Source organism: Saccopteryx bilineata, chromosome 4, assembly GCF_036850765.1.
Source record: "Saccopteryx bilineata isolate mSacBil1 chromosome 4, mSacBil1_pri_phased_curated, whole genome shotgun sequence".
In the NCBI taxonomy this organism is placed as follows: Eukaryota; Metazoa; Chordata; class Mammalia; order Chiroptera; family Emballonuridae; genus Saccopteryx; species Saccopteryx bilineata.
In genome coordinates this window covers 155,206,724-155,232,710 of record NC_089493.1, presented here as the reverse complement: position 1 = coordinate 155,232,710, position 25,987 = coordinate 155,206,724, and the positions used below count along the sequence as shown (strand labels likewise).

Sequence of the window (25,987 nt, the reverse complement as noted above, 5' to 3'; positions counted from 1 at the left end):
AACAAGGGGTTACTCAGTCTGCCGAAGGCCAGCGGTCAAGGCACATATGAGAAAGCAATCAATGAACAACTAAGGTGTTGCAACGCGCAATGAAAAACTAATGATTGATGCTTCTCATCTCTCTGTTTCTGTCTGTCTGTCCCTGTCTATCCCTCTCTCTGACTCACTCTCTGTCTCTGTATAAAAAAAATTAAAAAAAATTAAAATCTTTGTACAGCAAAAGACACTATATCAAGAGTGATTACAGCCTGACCTGTGGTGGCACAGTGGATAAAGCCTCGACCTGGAAATGCTGAGGTCGCCGGTTTGAAACCCTGGGCTTGCCTGGTCAAGGCACATATGGGAGTTGATACTTCCAGCTCCTCCCCCCTTCTCTCTCTCTCCCTCTCTCTCTCCTCTCTAAAATGAATAAATAAAATAAAAATTAAAAAAAAAAAGTGATTACACAGAGAAAGACAAGTACCATATAATTTCATTCATATGTGGAATCCAATGAACAAAATGAACAAACAAGTAAAATAGAGACAGACTCAACAGAGATCAGGTTGATAGCTTGGGGGGGAGGTGCTGGGAGAGAGGAGTAGAGGGATTGAGCAAAAACAGAAATAAATTTCATGGATATGGACATCAGTGTGGTGACTGTCTGAGAGAGAGGAGTGGGGGAGATGGATGTATGGTGTGGTGAATACAAAATACAGTGTACAGATGATGAGTTATAGAACTGTGTACCTGAAACCTGTATAAATTAACCAGTGTCACCACAATAAATTCAATAAAAAGAAAAAAATGAAGTGATTAGATACTGACAGCAAAGGAGAAAATATTTGCAAATCATATACCTGATAAAACTCTAGTATCCAGAATATATGTGTAACTTATGCTATGACACAACAAAAGACAAACAACCCAATTTTTAAAATGAGTAAAGGAGCCTGGAACACTAAAGTTACTGGTTTGAAACAGTGGCCTTGTCTGGTCAAAGGCACAAACAACAGTCATTGAACCAAAGTGAAGCAACTGTGAGTTGATGCTTCTTGTCCCTCCCCCAACCCCTCTACTCTTATCAGTAAAATCAATAAATAAAATCATTTTTTTTAAAAATGAGTGCCTGCCTGACCTGTGGTGGCGCAGTGGATAAAGCGTCGACCTGGAAATGCTGAGGTTGCCGGTTCAAAACCCTGGGCTTGCCTGGTCAAGGCACATATGGGAGTTGATGCTTCTTGCTCCTCCCCGTCTCTCTCTCTCTCTTTCTCTCTCTCTCCCTCTCTCTCCTCTCTAAAATGAATAAATAAAATAAAAATTAAAAAGAAAAGCTACATATTTAAAAAAAAAAAATGAGTGCCTGACCAGGTGGTGGCGCAATGGATAGAGCGTCAGACTGGGATGCGGAAGACCCAGGTTCCAGACCCCAAGGTTGCCAGCTTGAGTGCAGGCTCAACTGGTTTGAGTAAAAGCTCACCAGCTTGGACCCAAGGTCGCTGGCTCAAGCAAGGGGTTACTCGGTCTGCTGAAGGCCCGTGGTCAGGGTACATATGAGAAAGCAATCAATGAACAACTAAGGTGCCACAACGTGCAATGAAAAACTAATGATTGATGTTTCTCATCTCTCCGTTCCTGTCTGTCTGTCCCTATCTATCCCTCTCTCTGACTCTCTCTCTGAAAAAAAAAAAAAAGAGTAAAAGAAAAAGGACTGGAGGTGGATAGTGGTAATGGCTACACAACTATTTAAATGTACTTATTGCCACTGAAATATCCATCTAAAATTGTTTAAGATGATTAATTTTGTTATGTACATTTTACATTCAATCTTTAAATTGGCAAAGGACTTTCATAAACATTTCTCCAAAAATAAATGGCCATAGAAAATGCTCACTAGTCACTGAGGAAATGCAAATCAAAACCATGATTTACATTTGCAATGCAAATGAAGTTGCAAAACCATACTACTTCACACTCACTAAGGATACTATAACCACACACACAAAAAAATCACCAGAAAACTAAGTATAATGCTATACACTGCTGGTGGGAATATAAAATGGTGCTGTGAAAGAGTCTGGCAGTTCCTAAAAAATTAAACAAGTCCAATATAATTAAAGAGACAGGATCTGTAATAAAAAACCTGACAACAAAGAATAGACCAGGAGCAGATGGCTTCATAGGTGAATTCTAGGAAACATTGAAAGAGAAAGTAATACCAACTCTTTCTAAACTCTTCCACCTGACCAGGTGGTGGCACAGTGAATGGAGCCTTGGCCTGGGACACATGGGCTCACCAGCTTGAGGGTAGGATCAAAGAAATAACCCCATGGTTGCTGGCTTGAACCTCAGGTCACTGGCCTGAGCAAGGGAGTCACTGGCTCACCTGGAGCCCTCTGGTCAAGACCCATATGAGAAACAATCAATGAACAACTAAAGTGCCGCAACTATGAGTTGATGTTTCTCATCTCTCTCCCTTCCTATCTGTCTCTGTCTCTCTCTCTTGCTCGCTAAAAACAAAAACAAACAAATCTCTTCCAAAAAATAAAGGGAACACTTTCAAACTCATTTCATGAGGCCACCATCACTGATACCAAACCAAATACACCACACACAAAAAAGAAAACTACAAATCAGTATCAGATAAACATAAATGCTAAAGTATTTAACACAATCTTAGCAAGCCAAATTCAACAGCACATTAAATAAATCATACATCATGAACAAATCACAGTTATATATCTGGGATGCAAGGATGGTTCAACATCTGCACACCAATGTGTTACATATACCACATTGTCATAAAAAAAAATAAAAATCACATGGTGGTGCTCTTGCAACTTCCAGCAGCTCCTCCTTGCCTCTCCTCTCCCAGTCCAAAGCCTCAGAGAACCAGAGCAAGAAGCCAGGACCCCAAGGCAAGCTTGAGGCCCTGGAACTATCACAACCTGCTTGCTTCAACTAAAAAGATGAAAGAGAATTTAGAAACTTTATTGTCTGGCTTGAAGATCAGAAAAATCAGACACTGCATGATTGAAGACATAGGTAATTTAAGAAACATCCACAGCAGTGACTGGCCCAAGTTCTTTGAAAGTATCTCAGAGATGTTATCTGTCTGTTCAAGATTGACAAGAAGCAACTGGCTTCTTGGTTTAGCTGTTAAGACTTGAATGTGGAAATAATGCTGAAAAGTATGAGGACTCAGTACTTGATAATACAAAATATGCTGACAATGTAGCTAAAAATGCTGAGCCATTGATCAATTTGGATGTACGGTAAATAATCCTGATTTTAAGATTGGTATAGTGCCTTTGGTTAACCTTCAGAGTTAGCGCCATGATGATCATCTGATAATGCTCAAGGCACTGCATGTTTTGGTCCAAGATCTCCAGACATAAGGTGCAACTGCTAAAGCAAATCAAACAAAAGAGGGATTGCCTGTTGCTTCAGACAAGCATATTCTTGGTTTAGACATAGGAGATGCAGTTCTTAATGAAGCTGTTCAAATTCTGTGATCGCTGCATATAGGAGAGGTCAGAGAGCTACAGACAAAAATTAATGAAAACACAGTACTGTTCAGGCAATTCTTGCTGATCCAAAGAAAGACCACAGACTGGGGAAAGTTGGAAGATGAACATTTTAAGATTTCAGCCTCTGTCTACTTAGTACAACTGGGATGTATGCTCACATGTGATTCTAAATCAAATGCCACTTTTTCAAGGGTAGAATCCAAGAAAATTGACTATATTCTAGAAATTTACCATCATTCTTTTATTTTAATAAAATTTAGGAAAGTAAAGGTGAGGAGAAATAACATGATCATCTCAATTGATGGGGAAAAAAAAGAATTAGACACAATCCAGCACTCCTTTATGGCAAACAATGGAACGTACCTCAACACAAAAACACAGGAAAAACTCACAGGAAACTTGATACTCAGGGGAAAAACTGAAAGCTTTTCCTCTAAATTCCAGAATAAGACAAGGATTCCCACTCTCACTACTTCTATTCAATAGAGTACTAGAACTTCAATTAAGCAAGAAAAATTATTAAAAGGCATCCAAATTGTAAAGAAAGAAAGAAATGATCCATTTGCAGGAAACATGATGTCTAACCCTAAAGATTCCACCAAATACTTGGAAAAAAGAATAACAAAATTTGGTAAAAAAAAGTTGCAAGGTACAAAAATCAGTAGCATTTATTTACACTAGCAACAAAATATTTGAAAAGAAAACCTAGAAAATAATGAAATAGGCCTGACCTTTGGTGGTACAGTGGATAACACATCGACCTAGAATGTTGAGGTCGCTGGTTCGAAACCCAGGGCTTGCCCAGTCAAGGCACATATGAAAAGCAACTACTGTAAGTTGATGCTTCCTACTCCTCCCCTTACCCCCTTTCTCTCCTTCTCTCCTCTAAAATTAAAAAAATCTTACCAAAAAAATATGAAATACTTAGGATACACTTAAACAAGGAGCTAAAAAGACTTGTACACTAAAAACTATATAACATTGATGAAAGAAACACAAACAAATGAAAAAGATACTCCTGATTATGAACTTAAAAGACAATATTGTCAAAATGTCTATATTACTCAAAACAATCTACAGATTCAGTGCCATCCCTATCAAAATCTCAACAGTATCTTTTACATAAATAGAAGAAAAAAAACCACCTAAATTTATTTATTTATTTTTGTTCAAGATTTTTTTATTGATTTTACAGAAAAAGGAGAGAGAGGGATGGGGGCGAGAAGTATCAACTCATAGCTGCTTCACTGCAGTTGTTCATTGATTGATTGTCCTATGTGCCTTGACTAAGCAAGCCCAGGGTTTCAAGCTGGCAACCTCAGCATTCCGGGTCAGTGCTCTATCAACTGTGTGATCACAGGCCAGGCAAAAACCTAAAATTTATTTGGAACAACAAGAGACTCCAAAACAGCCAAAGCAATATCAAGCAAGAACACACCAGGAGACCTCATGTTTTTTTGTTTGTTTGTTTTTTCTTTTTTGTATTTTTCTGAAGTTGGAAACCGGGAGGCAGTCAGACAGACTCCCACATGCGCCCGACCAGGATCCCCCCCCCCCCGGCACGCCCACCAGGGGGTGATGCTCTGCCCATCCAGGACGTCACTCTGTTGTGACCAGAGCCAGTCTAGTGCCTGAGGGAGAGGCCATGGAGCCATCCCCAGTGCCCGGGCCATCTTTGCTCCAATGGAGCCTTGGCTGCGGGAAGGGAAGAGAGAGACAGAGAGGAAGGAGGGGGCGGGGGTGGAGAAGCAGATGGGCTCTTCTCCTGTGTGCCCAGGCCGGGAATCGAACCCGGTACTCCTGCACGCCAGGCCGACGCTCTACCACTGAGCCAAACGGCCAGGGCTAGGAGACCTCATGTTTACTGATTTCAAAATATATTACAAAGCTACAGTAATCCAAAGAAACATAATAACACACATACTAACACTAACCAATGAAACAGAATAGAGAGCCCAGAAATAAACCAACACATTTACAATAAACTGATGTTCAACAAAAGACGCAAGAATATATACTGGGGAAAGGATAGTCTCTTCAATAAACAGTGCTGGGAAAAATGAATACCCACACACACAAAAATAACACTGGCCTTGAACTTACACCATACACAAAAATCAAGCCAAAACGGATTAAAGATTTATTTCTTAGGCCCTGGCCGATTGGCTCAGTGGTAGAGCATCGGCCTGGTGTGCAGGAGTCCCGGGTTCGATTCCCGACCAGGGCACATAGGAGAAGCGCCCAGCTGCTTCTCCACCCCTCCTCTTCTCCTTCCTCTCTCTCTATTCCCCTCCCACAGCCAAGGCTCCATGGGAGTAAAGTTGGTCTGGGCGCTGAGGCTGGCTCTGTGGCCTCTGCCTCAGGCGCTAGAATGGCTCTGGTTGCAACAGAGCGTCGCCCCAGATGGGCAGAGCATCACCCCCTGGTGGGCGTGCCGGGCGGATCCCAGTCGGGCACATGCGGGAGTCTATCTGACTGCCTCCCCGTTTCCAACTTCAGAAAAACACACACACACACAAGAAAAAGATTTATTTCTTTTTCCCTTCTCTTCCAAGTGAGAGGAGGGGAGACACAAATCAATCTAGCCATGGCTGCAAGAGAGGAAGAGTGAGAAAGTGAGAGTGAAAAAGAGAGTGAGAAGGGGAGGGGAGGGATGGGGTGGCGAAGCAGATGGCTGCTTCTCCTGTGTGCCCTGACTGGTAATCAAATACTGACATCCACATGCCAGGCTGATGCTCTACCACTGAACCAACTGGACAGGGCCTAAATTTTTAGACCTAAGACCTATAATTACAATCTCCTAAAAAAAGACAGAGGAAATCTTCCTGACATCAGATTTGGCAATGATTTCTAGGATATGATATTAAAACACAGGAAACAAAAGGAAAAAAGGGCATATAAGATTTCCTCAAACTAAACAGCTCTGAACAGCAAAGGAAATGATCAGCAGAATGAAAAAGCAACCTATTTAAAGGGAGAAAATATGTGTAACTCATATACCTGATAAAGGGGTAATACTCAAACCATATAAGGCACTCTTAAAACTCAACAGCAAGACCCTGAGTTGGCTGTTCAGTTGGTTAGAGCATTGTCCCAAAAACTAAGGTTGCAGGTTTGATCCCCAGTCAAGACACGTATAAGAATCAACTAATGGGTCAAAAAAAGAGTGAAACGATAAATCAATGTTTTTCTTTCTTTATCTAAAATCAATCAATAAATTAATGAATTAAAAACTCAAGCCTGACCAGGTGGTGGTGCAGTGAATAGAGCATCGGACTGGGATGCGGAAGACCCAGGTTCGAGACCCCGAGGTCGCCAGCTTGAGCACAGGCTCATCTGGTTTGAGCAAAAGCTCACCAGCTTGGACCCAAGGTCGCTGGTTCGAGCAAGGGGTTACTCGGTCTGCTGAAGGCCCGCGGTTAAGGCATGTATGAGAAGGCAATCAATGAGCAACTAAGGTGTCGCAATGAAAAACTAATAAATGATGTTTCTCATCTCTCTGTTCCCGTCTGTCTGTCCCTATCTATCCCTCTCTCTGACTCTGTCTCTGTAAAAAAAACAACAACTCAAGCCCTGCCTGCCCTTTGGTTATACATTGGATAGAGAACCAACCTAGAATTCTGAAATTGCTGGTTCAAAACCCTGTGCTTGCTTGGTCAAGGCACATATGAGAAGCAACCAATCAACAGCTAGAGTAAAGCAAACATGTCTCATCCCTCCACCCTCCCCTCTCTGTAAAATCAATAAATAAAATCTTAAAAAACAAACAAACAAAGAACCTCAAGCCCTGGCCAGGTAACTTGGTTGGTTAGTGCATCATCCCAATATACCAAGGTAGCTGGATCAATCCCCAGTCAGGGTACATACAGAAACAGATATATGTTCCTCTCTCCTGCTCTCTTCTCTTCCTCTCTCTAAAGTCAATAAAGTAAACATTAAAAAAAAAAAAAAAAAAGAAGAATCACCTGACCAGGCGGTGGCGCAGTGGATGGAGCGTGGGACTGGGATGCGGAAAACCCAGGTTCAAGACCCCGAGGTCGCCAGCTTGAGCGTGGGCTCATCTGGTTTAAGCAAAAATTCACCAGCTTGGACCCAGGGACGGTGGCTCAAGCAAGGGGTTGCTTGGTTTGCTGAAGGCCCTTGGTCAAGGCACATATGAGAGAGCAATCAACGAACAACTAAGGTGTCGCAATGCATGATGAAAAACTAATGATTGATGCTTCTCATCTCTCCGTTCCTGTCTGTCTGTCCCTGTCTATCCCTCACTCAGACTCTCTCTCTGTCTCTGTAAAAAAAAAAAAAATAATCAATCAATCAATGCATAAATTACTAGAACAAATTGATTTTTCTCTCTTTTCTGCTTTCTCTAAAATCAATAAAAATTTAAAAATACCTCAATATCAAAAAACACAAGTAACTCAACTATAAATAAGCAAAAGATCTGAACAGACATTTCTCCAAAGACATATAAAGAATCAAAGGTATATGAAAAAGTATTCAACATCACTGATCACCAGGAAAATAAAAATAAAAACTACAATGTGTTACACAAATAAACCAAAAAAGAAACACCTTGAAAAAAGAAAAACAGCAAGATCTGAACATCCCAGTTACTCACCCAGCTAGTCTAGAGGAGGTCAGCAGCAGTCACTGCCTGAAGAACAAGAAATTAACTTGGCCCTGGCCAGTTGGCTCAGCGGTAGAGCATGGGCCCGACGTGTGTAAGTCCCAGATTCGATTCCCGGTTTAGGGCACACAGGAAAAGTGCCCATCTGTTTCTCCACCCTTCCCCCTCTCCTTTTTCTCTATCTCTCTCTTCCCCTCCCACAGCCAAGGTTCCATTGGAGCAAAGTTGGCCCCAGAATTGAGGATGACTCCATGGCCTCAGCTTCAGGAGCTAGAATAGCTCCGGCTGCAACAGGGCAATGCCCCAGATAGGCAGAGTATCGTCCCCTGGTGGGCATGCCGAGTGGGTCCCAGTCAGGCGCATGCGGGAGTCTGACTGCCTCCCCACTTCTAACTTCGAAAAAATTCAAAAAAAATAAATAAAATAAAAAAGAAATTAACTTGGACAACAAACCCTAAACTGACAAAAGTTTTAAACTGACCACCTGGCGATAAAATGTTAGCCCTGGCTGGTTAGCTCAGCGGTAGAGCATCAGCCTGGCCTGTGGAAGTCCTGGGTTTGATTCCTGTTGAAGGCACACAGGAGAAGCGCCCATCTGCATTTCCACCCCTCCCCCTCTCCTTCCTCTTTGTCTCTTTCTTCCCCTCCCGCAGCCAAGGCTCCATTGGAGCAAAGTTGGCCTGGGCACTGAGGATGGCTCCATGGCCTCCGCCTTAGGCACTAAAATGGCTCCAGTTGCAATGGAGCAACGCCCCAGATGGACCAAGCATCGCTCCTGGTGGGCATGCTGGGTGGACCCCGGTCGTTGCACATGTGGGAGTCTGTCTGTCTGCCTCCACCCCCACCCCCACCTACCACTTCTCACTTTGGAAAAATAAAAAAATAAAAATGTTAAAGATAATTGCCTGACTGGTAGTGGCACAGTGCAGAGCATAGACCTGGAATGATGACGTCCCTGGTTGGAAACCCCGAGGTCACACCAGCTTGAGCAAGAGCAGGGGGTCACTAGCTTGAATGCTCCACTTTTACCATCAAGGAATGGATGAGAAGCAATCAATGCATAATTAAAGTGAAGCAATTATGAGTTGATGCTTCTCATTCTCTCTTTAAAAATTAAAAAAAAAAGTTAAGGATTATATATGCTTGCTATTATTTATAAAGCATTATAAATATTCTCTTCAAGGAAACAATAGTATATTATTTTTATCCTCTAACTACCCTACTTTAGTGATTTAATGTGTCTAATATTTGGACTGCCTTGATAGTAAGTAAAAATTTCAAGTATAATTTTTTTTTAAGAGAGGAAGGGAAAAGAGAGAGACATCTATTTGCTGTTCCACTTATTTATGCATTTCATTGGTTGAATCTTGTATGCTTTAACCAAAGATCAAAACCGCAAACTTGCCTATCAGGAATAAACATTCTAACCAACAAACTACCTAGCCAGGGATCAAATATAATTTATAAAGGCATATAGATTCTGTTCAAATTAATCTTTAAGTCCTCTTAAGATTAAATTGAAATGTCAAGTGCTTCTTTATTCAAATTAATATCAACTTTCTAGTTAGCATCAAAATGGAGTAAAATTAAATGGAAAGATGTTTTCAATAAAAAAATACCTTATGGGCCCTAGCCGGTTGGCTCAGTGGTAGAGCGTCGGCCTGGCGTGCAGGAGTCCCAGGTTCGATTCCCAGCCAGAGCACACAGGAGAGGTGCCCATCTGCTTCTCCACCCCTCCCTCTTTCCTTCCTCTTTGTCTCTCTCTTCCCCTCCGGCAGCTGAGGCTCCACTGGAGCAAAGTTGGCCTGGGCGCTGAGGATGGCTCTGTGGCCTCTGCCTCAGGTGCTAGACTGGCTCTGGTTGCATCAGAGCGACGCCCCGGATGGGCAGAGCATAGCCCCCTGGTGGGCATGCTGGGTGGATCCCGGTCGGGCGCATGCAGGAGTCTGTCTGACTGCCTCCCCGTTTCTGGCTTTGGAAAAATACAAAAAAAACCCAAAAACCTTATGTCCTGGCACAATGGCTTGGTTGGTTGGAGTAGCGTCCAGAAAGTGGTTGCCAGTTCAGTCAGGGCACATAAAGGAATGGATCAATGTTCCTGTCTCCCTCTTCATTCCTTTCTCTAAAATCAATAAAATAAGTCTGACCAGACCTGACAAGGAGGTAGCACAGTGGATAGAGTATCAGACTGGGATGCAGAGGATACAGGTTTGAAACCTGGAGCTTGCATGCCAGCTTGAGCACGAGCTCACCAGTTTGAGCGTCAGGTCACTGGCTTGAGCGTGGGATTATAAGATATGACCCCATGGTCACTGGCTTGAGCAAGGGGCCACTGGCTCTGCTATAGCCCCCACACAACATCAAGGCACATACGAGAAAGCAATCAATGAACAACTAAGGTACTGCAATGAAAACTTGATGCTTCTCATCTCTCTCCTTTCCTGTCTGGTCTCTGTCTCTCTCACTAAAAAAAAAAAAGAAAAAAAAAGCTGAGGTGAGAAAACTGAGTTGATACTTCTTGCTAACCCCTCTTCTCTCTCTGTAAAATCAATAAATAACACCTTTTTTTAAAAAAAAAAGTATTAGTAGGATGTGAAAAGGGAAATCTGACCCAGGCCAGATGGCTCAGGGGACAGAACATAGGTCCAGCATATGGACATGCAGGGTTCGATTCCTAGTCAGGGCACACAGGAGAAGCAACTATCTGATTCTCTCCCCCTTCTCTGCCTCTTCCTCTCCTGTAGCCAGTGGCTGGATTGGTTCCAACATCGGCCCCAGATGCTGAGGATACCTCAGATGGTCTGAGTGCATCAGCCCCAGGAGCTAAAAAATAGCTAGTTCGAGCATCAGCCACAGACAGGGGTTGCCAGGTTGATCCCAGTCAAGGCACATGAAGAGTTTTGTCTCTCTCTCTCCCGTCCCCTTAAAAAAAAAAAGGAAGCCTTGGTGGGAATATAAATTGGTTCTATGGAAATCACAAGAAGGTTCTTTAAGAAATTAAAAATGTAACTACCATATGATCCAAAAATCCCACTTCTGAGAACTGAAATACCCAAAAGAAGCCTGACCTGTGGTGGCCCAGTAGAAAAAGCATTGCCCTGGGAAGCTGAAGTCGCTGGTTCAAAACCCTGGGCTTGCCTGGTCAAGGCACATAAAGAAGTTGATGCTTCCTCCTCCTCTCCCCTTCTCTCTCTCTCTCTTTCTCTCTCTCTCTCTCTCTCCCTAAAATGAATAGTCTTAAAAAGTAAAATTATAAAATACCCAAAAGAATTACAAAAGGATCTAAAAGCAATAATTCACATGTGCTATATCATTGTTTACAATAGAAAAGACTTAGAAACAAGCTCAATGTCCTCCAACAGATAAATGGAAAAAGAAAATATGATATTTACACATACCGTACAATTATTATTCTGCCTTCTTTTTACAAGGTAGATGAATGTGGAGGACATTATTCTAAGAGGATTAACCAGACACAGAAGAACAAATTCTACATGACTGTACTTACATCAGGAATCCAAAACAGTCAAATTCACAGAAGTCAGAATGGTGGTTACCAGGGCTTGTGGCAAGGGGAGATCAAGGATGTGTTAGTCAACGGGCATAGTTTTACTTATGCAAGATGTTAAAGCCTAGAGATGTATGTACACCATAGTGCTTATAGTTTGCTGGGGTTTTTTTTAAGGTTTTTTTTTTAATTTCTGTATTTTTCTGAAGCCGGAAACGGGGAGAGACAGTCAGACTCCCGCATGCGCCCGACCAGGATCCACCTGGCACGCCCACCAGGGGGCGACGCTCTGCCCACCAGGGGGCGATGCTCTGCCCCTCCGGGGCGTCACTCTGTCACGACCAGAGCCACTCCAGTGCCCGGGGCAGAGGCCGAGGAGCCATACCCAGCGCCGGGGCCATCTTTGCTCCAGTGGAGCCTCGGCTGCGGGAGGGGAAGAGAGAGACAGAAAGGAAGGGGGGAGGGAGGGGTGGAGAAGCAGATGGGCGCTTCTCCTGTGTGCCCTGGCCGGGAATCGAACCCGGGACTTCTGCACGCCAGGCCGACACTCTACCTCTGAGCCAACCGGCCAGGGCCTTTTTTTACTTTTTATTGATTAGAAAGGAGAGAGTGAGAAGAGGGTGAGGAGTCTCATATGTACCTTGACTGGGCAAGCCCAGGGTTTCGAACTGGTGGCCTCAGTGTTCAGGTCAACACTTTATGCACTGTGCCACCACAGGTCAGGCCATAGTACTTAAGCTAATGATACAATATACTTAAAAATCTGTTGAGAAAAAAATCTTATGTTTAATGTTCTTTTTATTTTTTTTGAGAGAGAGAGAGGCAGAGAGAGAGACAGACAGACAGACAGACAAGAACATCGAGCTGCTCCTATATGTGCCCTGAATGGGGAACTGAACTGGCAACCTTTGCACTCCCAGAGGATGCTCAAACCAACTGAGCTATCTAGCCAGGGTTTAACTTTATTTATTTATTTATTTTTAGAGACTGAGAGAGGAAAGGAGAGACGGGAGGGGGAAGAGAAGCATTCATTTGTTGTTGCACTCAGTTGCACATTCTTTGCTTGCTTCGCTGTTTAATGTTCTTAAAAAGATGGAGAGTGGTAGTACAACAGATAAAGCGCTGACCCAGACACAAGTCACCAGTTCAAAACCCCAAGGCTGAGGGTTTGAGCACCACCTCCTCTGACTGAACATGGGGTTGCTGGATTGAGCAGGAACTCATCCACACAATTCCAAAGGTCATTATGCAAAAAACTCAATGACTGCTGGCTTAAGCAAGGGGCCACTGGCTCAGCTTGACCCCAAGGACTGATCCCCAGTCAAGGCACATATCAGAAGCAACCAACACACATCTAAAGTGAAAACAACTACAAATGAATGCTTCTCATTCTTTCTCCCTAGTCTTTCTCTATCTAACTCTCAATAAAAAATAAAAATTTTAGCCTGACTGGTGGTGGAGCAGTAGCTAGAGCTTTGACATGGGATGCTGAGGTCCCAGATTCAAAACCCCAAGGTCACTGATTTGAGTGTGGGCTCATCTGGCTTGGCAGAGGCTTACCAGCTTGAGCAAGGGGTTGTTGGCTTCAGTGTGAGGTCCTCAAAATGATCCCACGGTCACTGACTAGAGCCTAAGATCGCTGGCTTATGCAAGAGGTCACGGGCTCAGCTGGAGACCCCCGGTCAAGGCACATATGAGAAACAATTATTGAACAACCAAAGTGCCGCAACTAGAGGTTGATGCTTCTCATCTCTCCCTTCCTGTCTATCTCTCTCAAAAATATATATATAATAATTTTAAGTAAATCAGTAAAAGCGAGAAGATGAAAACTTTTAGAGGTTATGATGAAATGTATGGCATTATATATGATGACAGTTTCACATGTGCATATTTATCTTCAAACTTATCAGATGTATACCTTAAACATATATGACTTTTTGTATGTCAATCATATCTCAATAAAAAAATAAATAAAAGCATGCCTGACCAGGCAGTAGTGCAGTGGATAGAGCACTGACCTGGGATGCTGAGGACCCAGGTTTGAAACACCAAGGCCGCCAGCTTGAGTGTGGGGTTACCGGTTTCAGCAATGGGTCCCACCATCAAGGCACATATGAGAGCAATCAATGAACAACTAAAGTGGCACAAATACAAGTTGATGCTTCCTTCATTTCTCCCTTCCTGTTTTTGTCCCTCACAAAAATAAATAAATACTAAATTTAACAACGATAAATTAAAAAACAAATTTCTGTCTGACCAGGCAGTGGCTCAGTGGATAGAACGTCGAACTGGGATGCGGACAACCCAGGTTTAAGACCCTGAGGTCGCCAGCTTGAGCACAGGCTCACCTGGTTTGAGCAAAGCTCACCAGCTTGGACCCAAGGTCACTGGCTCAAGCAACAGGTTACTCGGTCTGCTGAAGGCCCGTGGTCAAGGCACATATGAGAAGGCAATCAATGAACAACTAGTGTCACAATGCGCAATGAAAAACTAATGACTGATGCATCTCATCTCTCCGTTCCTGTCTATCTATCCCTCTCTCTGACTCTGTCTCTGTAAAAAGTCAAAAACAAATTCCATTAATTTGAGAGGTGGGAGTTATGGAAAAAGAAACATCAACTCCTTATTCCACTTAGTTGTTCCATTTTGCTATATACTCATTGGTTGCTTTTCACACATGGCCTGACCAGGGATTGAACACATGACTTTGGTGCCTCAGTTGACCTGAATGACACTGAGCCAGCCAGGCAGGGCCTAAAACAATAAATTTAAAGTTACATAAATTTTGTTTCAATTCTGAAAACCGTAAGTGAAGTGTCTAGCTTCCTAAATATTTTCAAATGAAACATTCATATTTTGTATGAGAAACAAAAAACATTTCATTATTTCATATATATATTTATATTGTGGTTATTTATTCATAAAGATATAACTGATATAACTCAAAAGTAAGATAAAAATCCTCACACTAGACAGTAGTTAACATGTGAAGTACAAGACAGATTTGCAGATGACACTTGTCTTTCTTTCATGTATTTAGGTCAAATTGACATGCAAAATTGAGAAAAATTAATTATCAAATTTCAATCTCTCAGTATAATCTCCCATTTACAAGACAAGAGTCCACTAAAAGTACATTATGTAATGAACAGTGTCCTTATTCCTCTGCAACAGAGGGGGCAGCATAGCAGAAAGAAAATGCTCTGAAGCCAGATGGTCCTAATGGTTTACCAGCACCATAACTTGGGAAAACCACTTAATCTCTCTTAAGCTTCCATTTCCCAATGTAAAAACTGAATAAATGGGCCCTGGCTGGTTGGCTCAGCGGTAGAGCGTCGGCCTGGCATGCGGGGGACCCAGGTTCGATTCCCAGCCAAGGCACATAGGAGAAGCGCCCATTTGCTTCTCCACCCCCACCCCCTCCTTCCTCTCTGTCTCTCTCTTCCCCTCCCGCAGCCAGGGCTCCATTGGAGCAGAGATGGCCCGGGCGCTGGGGATGGCTCCTTGGCCTCTGCCCCAGGCGCTAGAGTGGCTCTGGTCGCGGCAGAGCGACGCCCCGGAGGGGCAGAGCATTGCCCCCTGGTGGGCAGAGCCTCGCCCCTGGTGGGCGTGCCGGGTGGATCCCAGGTCGGGCGCAAGCCGGAGTCTGTCTGTCTCTCCCCGTTTCCAGCTTCAGAAAAGAAAAAAAACAAAACTGAATAAATGACTGTGCCTAGCAACTATGGGGTTGTTCTGAGAATTAAATAAGATAATACTTATTAAATGTTTAGTACAGAACATGGCTGCCTGGCATATGGTACACAATATATGTTAAGTATGATAATTAACAAGAGCTCTAAGTACTGTGTGCCATGCACTATGCTAAGAGTTAATTTTCTTTTTTTTTTTTTTTTTTTTTTTAAAACTTTATTTATTGATTTTACAGAGACAGGAAAGAGAGGGGAGCATGGAATGGGAAGTATCAACTCATAGTTGCTTCATGCTAGTTGTTCATTGCTTGCTTGTGTTATGTGCCTTGACCAGGGAAGCCCAGGGTCTCGAACCAGCAACCTTGGCATTCCAGGCCGAAGGTTTATCCACTGTGCCACCACAGGCCAGGCAAGAGTTAATTTTCAAAACATTTTGTAGATTAAGAAAATAAGGGCCTAACTAGGCGGTGGCACAGGGGATAAAATCGGACTGGGATGTGGAGGACCCAGGTTAGAAACCCCGAGGTTGCCAGCTTGAGTGTGGGCTCATCTGGTTTGAGGAAAACTCACCAGCTTGGACCCAAGGACGCTGGCTCGAGCAAGGGGTTACTCGGTCTGCTGAGGGTCCACGGTCAAGACACATATGAGAAAGCAATCAATGAACAACTGTCACAACAAAAAACTGATGATTGATGCTTCTCATCTCTCTCCGTTCCTGTCTGTCTGTCCCTATGTATCCCTCTCTCTGACTCCGTCTCTGTAAAAAAAGAAAAAGAAAAAAAAAAAGAAAATAAGGTCCATCCTGACAAGGTGGTGGCTTAGTGGAAGAGTATAGACCTGGGACAATGAGGACCCAGGTTAAAACCCCCAAGGTCGGCCCTGGCCGGTTTGCTCTGCGGTAGAGCGTCAGTCTGGCGTGCGGGGGACCTGGGTTCGATTCCCGGCCAGGGCACATAGGAGAGGCGCCCATTTGTTTCTCGACCCCTCCCCCTCCTTCCTCTCTGTCTCTCTCTTCCGCTCCCGCAGCCCCGGCTCCATTGGAGCAAAGATGCCCGGGAGCTGGGGATGGCTCCTTGGCCTCTGCCCCAGGCGCTAGAGTGGTCCGGCAGAGCCACGCCCCGGAGGGGCAGAGCATCGCCCCCTGGTGGGCGGAGCCTCGCCCCTGGTGGGCGTGCCGGGTGGATCCAGGTCGGGTGCATGTGGGAGTCTGTCTGTCTGTCTCTCCCCGTTTCCAGCTTCAGAAAAAAAAAAAAAAAACAAAACCCCAAGGTCACCAGCTTGAGTGCAGGCTCATCCAGCTTGAGTGTGGGATCATAGACATGACCTCATGGTTGCTAGCTTGAGTCCAAAGGTCTATGGCTTTAGCAAGGGGTCACTGGCTCAGCTGGAGACCCCTGATCAAGGTACATATGAGAAGCAATTAATGAACAACCGATGAATGAACTAAGTAAAACAACAATGAACGCTTCTCTCTCTCTCCCCCTTTTCTTCTCTCAAATCAATTAAAAAAATTTTTTTTAAAGAATGGAGATGCGGCCCTGGCCGGTTGGCTCAGCGGTAGAGCGTCGGCCTGGCGTGCGGGGGACCCGGGTTCAATTCCCGGCCAGGGCACATAGGAGAAGCGTCCATTTGCTTCTCCACCCCCCCCCCCCTTCCTCTCTGTCTCTCTCTTCCCCTCCCGCAGCCAGGGCTCCATTGGAGCAGGGATGGCCCGGGGGCTGGGGATGGCTCCTTGGCCTCTGCCCCAGGCGCTAGAGTGGCTCTGGTCGTGGCAGAGCATCGCCCCTGGTGGGCGTGCCTGTTGGATCCAGGTCGGGCGCATGCGGGAGTCTGTCTGACTGTCTCTCCCCGGTTCCAGCTTCAGAGGAATACAAAAAAAAAAAAAAAGGAATGGAGATGCACCTGACCGGTGATAGCACAGTGGATAGAGCGTCAACCTGGGATGCTGAGGACTTAGGTTCAAAACCCTGAGGTCACTAGCTTGAGCATGGAATTATAGACATGATCCTATGGTCGCTGCCTTAAGCAAGGGGCCATTGGCTTTGGCTGGAGCCCCCCACCCCGTCAAGGCACATATGAGAGGCAATCAATGAACTAAAGTGCACAACTATAAGTTTATGCTTATCAATCTCTCTTCCTCTCTCACTCTCTCTTTAAAATAAAGATTTTTACATTCTATTAAGTTTGATGGTTTTTACCATGAATATTTATTATTTTTATTTTTTTAACTTTATTTATTGATTTTAGAAAGAGAGAAAGGGAAAGAGAGAGAGACAGAAACATCAATCTATTTTTGTATGTGCTCTGACTGGGGATCAATCCAGCAACCTCTGCATAACAGGACGATGCTCTGAGTGGTCCTCAACCTTTTTTGGGCCATGGACCGGTTTAATGTCAGAAAATATTTTCACAGACCAGACTTTAGGGTGGGACGGATAAATGTATCACGTGACCGAGACAAGCGTCAAGAGTGAGTCTTGGACGGATGTAACAAAGGGAATCTGGTCATTTTTTAAAAATAAAACATCATTCAGACTTAAATATAAATAAAATGGGAATAATGTAAGTTATTTATTTTTTCTCTGCGGACCTGTTCCAAATGGCCCATGGACTGTAACCGGTCTGCGGCCCGGGGGTTGGGGACCACTGCTCTAACCAACTGAGCTATCTGGCATGACATACTACTTTTTTTTTAATATTTTTAAAAACTTTATTAATTGATTCAAGAGAAGGGGGGGAGAGAGTTGGAAGGAAAGGAGGGAAAAGGAAAGGAAGAGAGAGAGAAAGAGGTAAACAGATATACCAATCTGTTCCCGTTATGCCCTAACCAGGGATTGAACCAGGAGGACATTCTAACCAACTGAGCTACCTAGACAAGGTTATTACTTTTCTAACTAAAAAAAAATTCATAATTTTGTTAAAAAGGCTACACGAGAGCATTAAAAGTTTCAGAAATGATTATACAATGAAAATCAAAACCCCTTCCCAAAAAAGTAAAAATCAAACCCAGCACCAGAAAAGAGGTAGTGTCCCTTCAATGGGTTTCCTTGAAAACCAGAAGGTAGAAATGAAACATTTATATCCATGACAAAAGACAAGCAGCAAAAAACAACACAATAAAGTTACACCACTTAATAGTTGGGGTACACCCAGTCAGGGCACATACAGGACACAAGTCAATGTTTCTGTCTGTCTCTCCTTCCCTGTCTATCTCACATACCCAAAAAAAAGTCGGGGTATGGAAAAATACTGATCCTGTTGCACAAATTAAATTCTTCCAAACAAAAATAGATCAAATTCCCAATTATTAAAAACAGAAACTGTCACCTGGATCAAGCATCAACCCAGAACACTGGGGTTGCTGGTTTAAAGGACCAAGATCACCAAGCTCTTCGTTACTGGCTTGAGCAGGGGAATTGTACACACAACCCCAATCCCAAAGCTCACCAACACTGAGTCCAAAGGTCGCTGGCTTGCCGCCCAAAGTCACCAGCTCAGCTGGAGCCCCATAATCAAAGCACATAGGAGAAGCAATCAATACACAACTCAAGTGAAAGCAACTATGAGCTGGTGCTTCTTTCTCTCCCTTCTTGTCTCTCTCTCATTCTTTCTCTCACAAAAACAAAAAATAGAAACTATCAACAGTAGTTAACGTCCCTATCAATTAAGCAAGAAAACAATTTTGGAAGAATAGAGACAAAAGCAAAAATGCAAAGATGTTTGTCAAAACTCACAGCTAACTCTTTCAAATTGTACTTGGCTTTTGGCATATTAATAGGTATCACATTCTAAGCATCTATTTCAGAACTAGCTGCTTTCAAATAAATTATCTTTTGTACTCTCTCAAACAACCCTGCAAGTACAGTACTATCCCTAATTTAGAGATGAAGAACTGGGTCTCAGAGATTAAAGAGACTTCTTAAACTAAACAGGTACTGCAGTACACACTCAAGAGACTGGTCCAATGTAAAGCCAGGATTTAATATCCTTAATTAGGGGACTGAAAGTGAGAACAAAGAGAAAAATGAATGCTAGAGAGCTATTAGGAAGCTCAAATCAAAAGGCCTCAGAAATTGAGTGCATAAGGCAGTGGTTCTCAAAGTGCGCGCCAGGGTGGACTGGTGCACCCTAGATGATTTCCAGGTGCGTCCTATGGTATTCCAGAGAAATATGTGCCTGCTGGGGACCAAAAATCCAACGGGGTTTTTGGAGTTTAGATTTTTGGGAGACAGAGGTATGGGGAATTGGCTGTAAGCTGACAGTCTGCCCAACTTCCCACCTCACTCACCTGATTAGGTTGCAAAAGGTTGTTAAACTATGGTGCTGGATTGTTTACACCACCCCCCATGTACTCCAGAAAAACTGGAGGCAAATTTCTTCTATCCTTTGGTGTAAAGTTAAGATGGTATGTATGGTGGGGGTTTTCTGCACTTGGTAAATTCTTCGGTTGCCTTGGAAACATGATCAAAGATCTCATTGATTTGCTAATGGCTAACTTTTCCCTATTAATAAAGCAAGATGCGGTTTTGGGGCGTGCTTTGTTCTTTTTTTTATTTTTTGTGGCAGAGACAGAGTCAGAGAGAGAGACATATAGGTAGAGAACGACAGGAACGGAGAGAGATGAGAAACATCAATTCTTCATTGCGGCTCCTTAGTTCTTCATTAATTGATTTCCTCATATGTGCCTTTTGGGGGGGGGTGGCTACAGCTGACCGAGTAACCCTTTGCTCAAGCCAGTGACCTTGGACTCAAGCTGCTGAACCTTGCTCAAACCAGATGAGCCCGCGCTCAAGCTGGTGACCTCAGGGTCTCGAACCTGGGTCCTCCACATCCCAGTCTGACGCTCTATCCACTGCGCCACCACCTGGTCAGGGTGGCGCGCTTTGTTCTTGCCAGCAGCAATTACAGGACCCTCCCGACCCTGTATTTTCTTTTTTTTTTTTTCTTTCTTTTTTTTAACAGAGACAGAGAGAGGGATAGGTAGGGACAGACAGACAGGAACGGAGAGAGGAAGAAGCATCAATCATTAGTTTTTCATTGCGACACCGTAGTTGTTCATTGATTGCTTTCTCATATGTCCTTGACCGCGGACCTTCAGTAGACAAAGTAACCCCTTGCTCAAGCCAGCGACCTTGGGACAAAGCTGGTGAGCTTTGCTCAAACCACATGAGCCCGTGCTCAAGCTGGCGACCTCAGGGTCTCGAACCTGGGTCTTCTGCATCCCAGTCCTATGCTCTATCCACTGTGCCACCGCCTGGTCAGGCATGTATTTTCTTTTTTTTTTCTTTTGGTATTTTTCCGAAGCTGGAAACAGGGAGAGACAGTCAGACTCCCGCATGCGCCAGACCGGGATCCACCCGGCATGCCCACCAGGGGGCGAAGCTCTGCCCCTCCGGGGCGTCGCTCTGTTGCGACCAGAGCCACTCTAGCGCCTGGGGCAGAGGCCAAGGAGCCATCCCCAGCACCTGGGCCATCTTTGCTCCAATGGAGCCTTGCTGCGGGAGGGGAAGAGAGAGACAGAGAGGAAAGAGAGGGGGAGGGGTGGAGAAGCAGATGGGCGCTTCTCCTGTGTGCCCTGGCCGGGAATCGAACCCAGGACCCCTTGCACGCCAGGCTGACGCTCTACCACTGAGCCAATTGGCCAGGGCCGGCATGTATTTTCTTAATTCCACACCATTCCCACTTGGCACCTGGAATTACTAGCTGGGCTGGTTTGCAGCATGTACCCAGATATAAAAATAAATATAGTTACTCTATTATACCATTCCATTACAGAAATACCATTCTTTTTGTTAACACATCATTATATTTATTATTAACACATCTTAGTATTATTTTTAGATAAATACACCCAAATAAAATGGATAGACTTCTCAAAAAGAAACGTGATATTGAAGAAGCCAATTCTGGAATTGAGCAAAAGTTAAGTGTAAACAAAATGGGACTTAAAGGCTGAGAGGCAGAATTTAATTTATAGCATTTTCCATCACTTGACACTGAACAATAGGATTGGATTAGAAACCCATTCATGGAGGCTTCAAGTGATTTTGGTTTAACATTAACAGAAAAAGAAGAACTGGCAGCTATATCCACTGATCCTGGATTGATGATTAAACATAAGGAATTGTCTCTTGAAGCCTTTTAGATTTCTATAAAAGAATATGTAGCAATATCTAAAAAAGCTTTGAACATTTTACTACAATTTTCAACATCCTATTTATGTGAATTAGGATTTTCTACCCTCAACACAATTAAGAGTAAAAAGAGAAGAATTCTTCAATGTATTGACAAGGAAATGAGAGTTTGCCTTTCAAATATGTATGTGCCCAAACATTGAAGAAATCGCTAGGACACATCAGGCTCATGTTTCTCATAAACATAAGAATGAAAAAATTCAACATATTCACACCAGGACCTGCTGAATTTACTATATCTTACTAAGAATGTAACTATACATATAAAAAGATAACTTTTGCCCTGGCCGGTTAGCTCAGTGGTAGAGCATCGGCCTAGCGTGCAGGAGACCCAGGTTCGATTCCCAGCCAGGACACACAGGAGAAGCACCCATCTGCTTCTCCACCCCTCCCCCTCTCCTTCCTCTCTGTCTCTCTCTTCCCCTCCCCACAGCCAAGGCTCCACTGGAGCAAAGTTGGCTCGGGTGCTGGGGATGGCTCTATGGCCTTTGCCTCAGACTCTAGAATGGCTCTGGTTGCAACAGAGCAAAGGCCCAGATGGGCAGAGCATCACCCCCTGGTGGGCATGCGGGGGGGGGGTACATGTGGGAGTTTGACTGCTTTCCCGTTTCCAACTTCAGAAAAATACCAAAAAAAAAAACCACACAAAAAAAACTAGACTATCAACACGTTTAACAACAAAAAAAAGATAACTTTTTTGTCATTTTTTAATTTTTAACCCCTTTTTTAGATGGGGTTAATTCATTAATTTTTTATGAGTTCTAAAAAGCATAACAAAAAATGTAACAAAAATGTTTTTTTATGTCAGAATAAATTTAATTTTGTCGTATTTATTTCATTTAATTACCATAAAAACATGCTTGGACTTTGTTTTTTTTCTTTAATATTTGACTTAATTATTATAACATATTTCTCAGAAATTTGTCCATAGTGCACCTACAATTATTTGTAGAATTTTAAATGCGCCCTGACTTCAAAAAGTTTGAGAACCACTGGCATAAGGAGATGAAGGCAAAAAGAAAAACCCTCAAGTTTTAAAATCTGGTACAATGAGGATGAGAGCTGAGGTACTACTCATCCACTTCCTAACTATTCCCTTCTCCAAACTGTTATTTCTATAATAGCACCATTCATTCTTTTACTCAACATATGAGTCTAATACAAAGAAGGCAACATGCCATACACTGTTAAGATGCAAAGATTTATCAGAGCAGGAAGACAAAGGTGTGAGCAAGAGGACAGTGTGGAGCAAGGCACCACCACTAACAACTCAGTTTGGCTTAACCCACCATGCCCTGGGTATAGCGTATGAGATTTGGAATGGTCAGGACAGGGGTCCTATCAAAGAAGACACTGAATTTGGGCTTTGTTTGGTAGGCAAATGGGAAGAGGAGTAATAAAACATTGAATATAAATCTTTAAATAGAGATCTAGTATTTCTCATTTCAATTGTCAAAGTTGACTGGAGCCTGACTAGGTGGTGGCGCAGTGGATAGACTGTCAGCCTGGGACATGGAGGACCCAGTCTAGAAACCCCGAGGTCACTGGCTAGAGCATAGGCTCACCCAGCTTGGATGTGGGCTCACCAGTTTGAGCACGGGATCACCAGCTTGAGCATGGGATCATAGATATGACCTCATGGTGGCTGGCTTGAGCCCAAAAGTCGCTGGCTTAAGCAAGGGATCACTTTCTCTGCTGTAGCCCCCGGGTCAAGGCACATATGAGAAAGCAATCAATGAACATTAAGGTGCTGCAACAAAGAATTGATGCTTCTCATCTCTCTCCCTTTCTGTCTGTCCCTATCTGTCCCTCTCTGTCAAAAAAAAAGAAAGACTGGAAAGAAAAAACTGTATGAAGACCAGTGATAAAGAAGTCCTGGTAGAATGGAAATGAAGAAATGAAAAGACTGAAGAAACATATATAATTTAGAAATAACATAGCCTAACCTGTGGTGGTTTAGTGGATAAAGCCTTGACCTGGAATGGTGAGGTCACCAGTTCAAATCCCTGGGCTTGCCCAGTCAAGACACATAAGACAAGCAATTAAGAAATAACTAAAGCCTGACCAGGTCGTGGCGCAGTGGATAGAGCATCAGACTGGGATGTGGAAGACCCAGGTTCAAGACCCCTGAGGTCGCCAGCTTTTGAGTGTGGGCTTATCTGGTTTGAGCAAAGCTCATCAGCTTGAGCCCAAGGTCACTGGCTCGAGCAAGGGGTTACTCGGTCTGCTGAAGGCCTGTGGTCAAGGCACATATGAGAAAGCAATCAATGAATAACTAAGGTGTTGCAATGCACAACGAAAAACTAATGATTGATGCTTCTCATCTCTCCGTACCTGTCTGTCTGTCCCTGTCTATCCTTCTCTGACTCTCTAGCAGTCACTGTAAAAAAAAAAAAAAAAAAAGGACTAAAGTGAAGCAGCTATGTTGATAAAGCTTGCACTCCCACTCCCTCTGCTCTGTCTGTAAAATCAATAAATAAAACCTTTTAAAAAAGAAAAAGAAATAACGTAAATATTCAACTCTGTAGCATGGCATACAAGACCTAACTTTATATTTTATCTCCTGACAACCCCACTCCTCCCAGATACCTATCAAAGAATTTCCAGACACTTGCAAATGTTATTCCATTATATATGGGCATGTCTCTGCTCAAATTACACATAACCCCTCTGTGAAGTTCTTCCTGATTACTCGAGGAAGTACTCCCACAATACTGCATCTATAACACCTTCTGACCACAGTATTCTGTATTGTTATTGTTTACACACTTGTCTTCCCCACACAGTTAAGTTTCTTAGAAATGCAGACTGTACCTTTCTTTTATAATAGAAATGATGAGAACAAAGGAAGCACTCAAATGCGTTTTGATCATATAAGTGACTCCAAGGTTTCCAGCCTTGAAATAAACAGAGGATGATGCCATCATTAACACAAAAAGAAACACATGCTTGGTTTAAAAAAAAAGCAACTCGGTTGGCAATTATATTTCTTGGTCTGAAGCTCAAAAGGCAAGTTTTCACAGCAGAGTAGCAGTAAAGTGAATCAATGAAAATGAGTAAGACTGCAGAGAATTAAAGAGGAAGAGACTGGCCTGTGGTGGTGCAGTGGGTAAAGTATCAACCTGGAATAGTGAGGTTGCCAGTTAAAAACCCCAGGCTTGCCCGGTCAAGGCACATACAAGAAGCAACTACTACGAGTGATGCTTCCTGCTCCTATGCTCCTCCCTCTGCTCTCTCTCTACCCTCTCTCTAAAATAAAGAAAGAAAAAAAAAGTTGATGTTTCCCACTTCATCCCCCTGCCTTTCTCCTTCTCTCTACCCTCTCTCTAAAATCAATAAATAAAATCACCCGATCTGTGGTGGCGCAGTGGATAAAGCGTTGACCTGGAACACTGAGTTTGCTGGTTTGAAACCAAGGGCTTGCCTGGTCAAGGCACATATGAGAGTTGATGCTTCCTGCTCCTCCCCTGTTCTACCTCTTTCCTCTCTCTCTCCCTCCCTCCTCTCTCTCTAAAAGTGAATAAATAAAATAAAAAAACAATTTCCTTTAAAAAAATAAATAAAATAAAATTTTAAAAATATATTCTTTAAAAAGAGAAAGAAAGTAAGCAATTAAAAAAAAATAAAAGAGGCCCTGGCCGGTTGGCTCAGCGGTAGAGCGTCGGCCTGGTGTGTGGGGGACCTGGGTTCGATTCCCGACCAGGGCACATAGGAGAAGCGCCCATTTGCTTCTCCACCCCCCCCTTCCTCTCTGTCTCTCTCTTCCCCTCCCACAGCCAAGGCTCTATTGGAGCAAAGATGGCCCGGGCGCTGGGGATGGCTCCTTGGCCTCTGTCCCACGCGCTAGAGTGGCTCTGGTCGCAGCAGAGTGATGCCCCGGATGGGCAGAGCATCGCCCCCGGTGGGCAGAGCGTTGCCCCCGGTGGGCGTGCCGGGTGGATCCCGGTCGGGCGCATGCGGGAGTCTATCTGACTGTCTCTCCCCGTTTCCAGCTTCAGAAAAATAAAAAATAAATAAATAAATAAATAAAAAATAAAAGAATTGTTTAAAGGCATTGCCCTGGCTGGATAGCTCGATTGGTTTGAGTATCATCTTGATACACAGAGGTTACTGGTTTGATCCCCAGCCAGGAAAAACACAGGAACAGATCACTATTTCTTTCTCCCTTTCTCTCTCTAAAATCAATATATAAAATTTAAAAAAATAAAGGAGTGGTGGTGAACATGCTTCAAATCTAGTATAAGTATGGAAGTATCATATGTAGCATTTGTGACATATGAAAGAACAGCTTAAATAGAGTGGATACATACACTTATAGGCTGTGGTAGGGTAGCTCAGTTGGTTAGTGTGTTGTCCCAATGTGCCATGGTTGTGGGTTCAATCACTGGTCAGGGCACACATAAGAATCAACAAATGAACACATAAATAAGTGGAACAATAAATCGATTTCTCTACCGTTC

At 43.5% G+C, this 25,987-nt stretch overlaps 1 protein-coding gene and 1 pseudogene across 7 annotated transcripts in view; one reads left to right on the top strand and one right to left on the bottom strand.

The window, feature by feature from the left end:
• Window positions 1–25,987, bottom strand: part of NSD1 (nuclear receptor binding SET domain protein 1) — a 183,736-nt gene that overhangs the window by 143,562 nt on the left and 14,187 nt on the right. For 2 of the 7 annotated variants that reach the window (XM_066272299.1, XM_066272303.1), the window contains exon 3: window positions 24,342–24,424. The exons of the other annotated variants lie outside the window; for them this stretch is intronic. In XM_066272299.1, coding sequence (XP_066128396.1) covers window positions 24,342–24,424 — 83 coding nt within the window. The remainder of the gene's footprint in view (window positions 1–24,341; window positions 24,425–25,987) is intronic. 7 annotated transcript variants of the gene reach the window in all.
• Window positions 666–3,613, top strand: LOC136334002 (RNA transcription, translation and transport factor protein pseudogene; annotated as a pseudogene).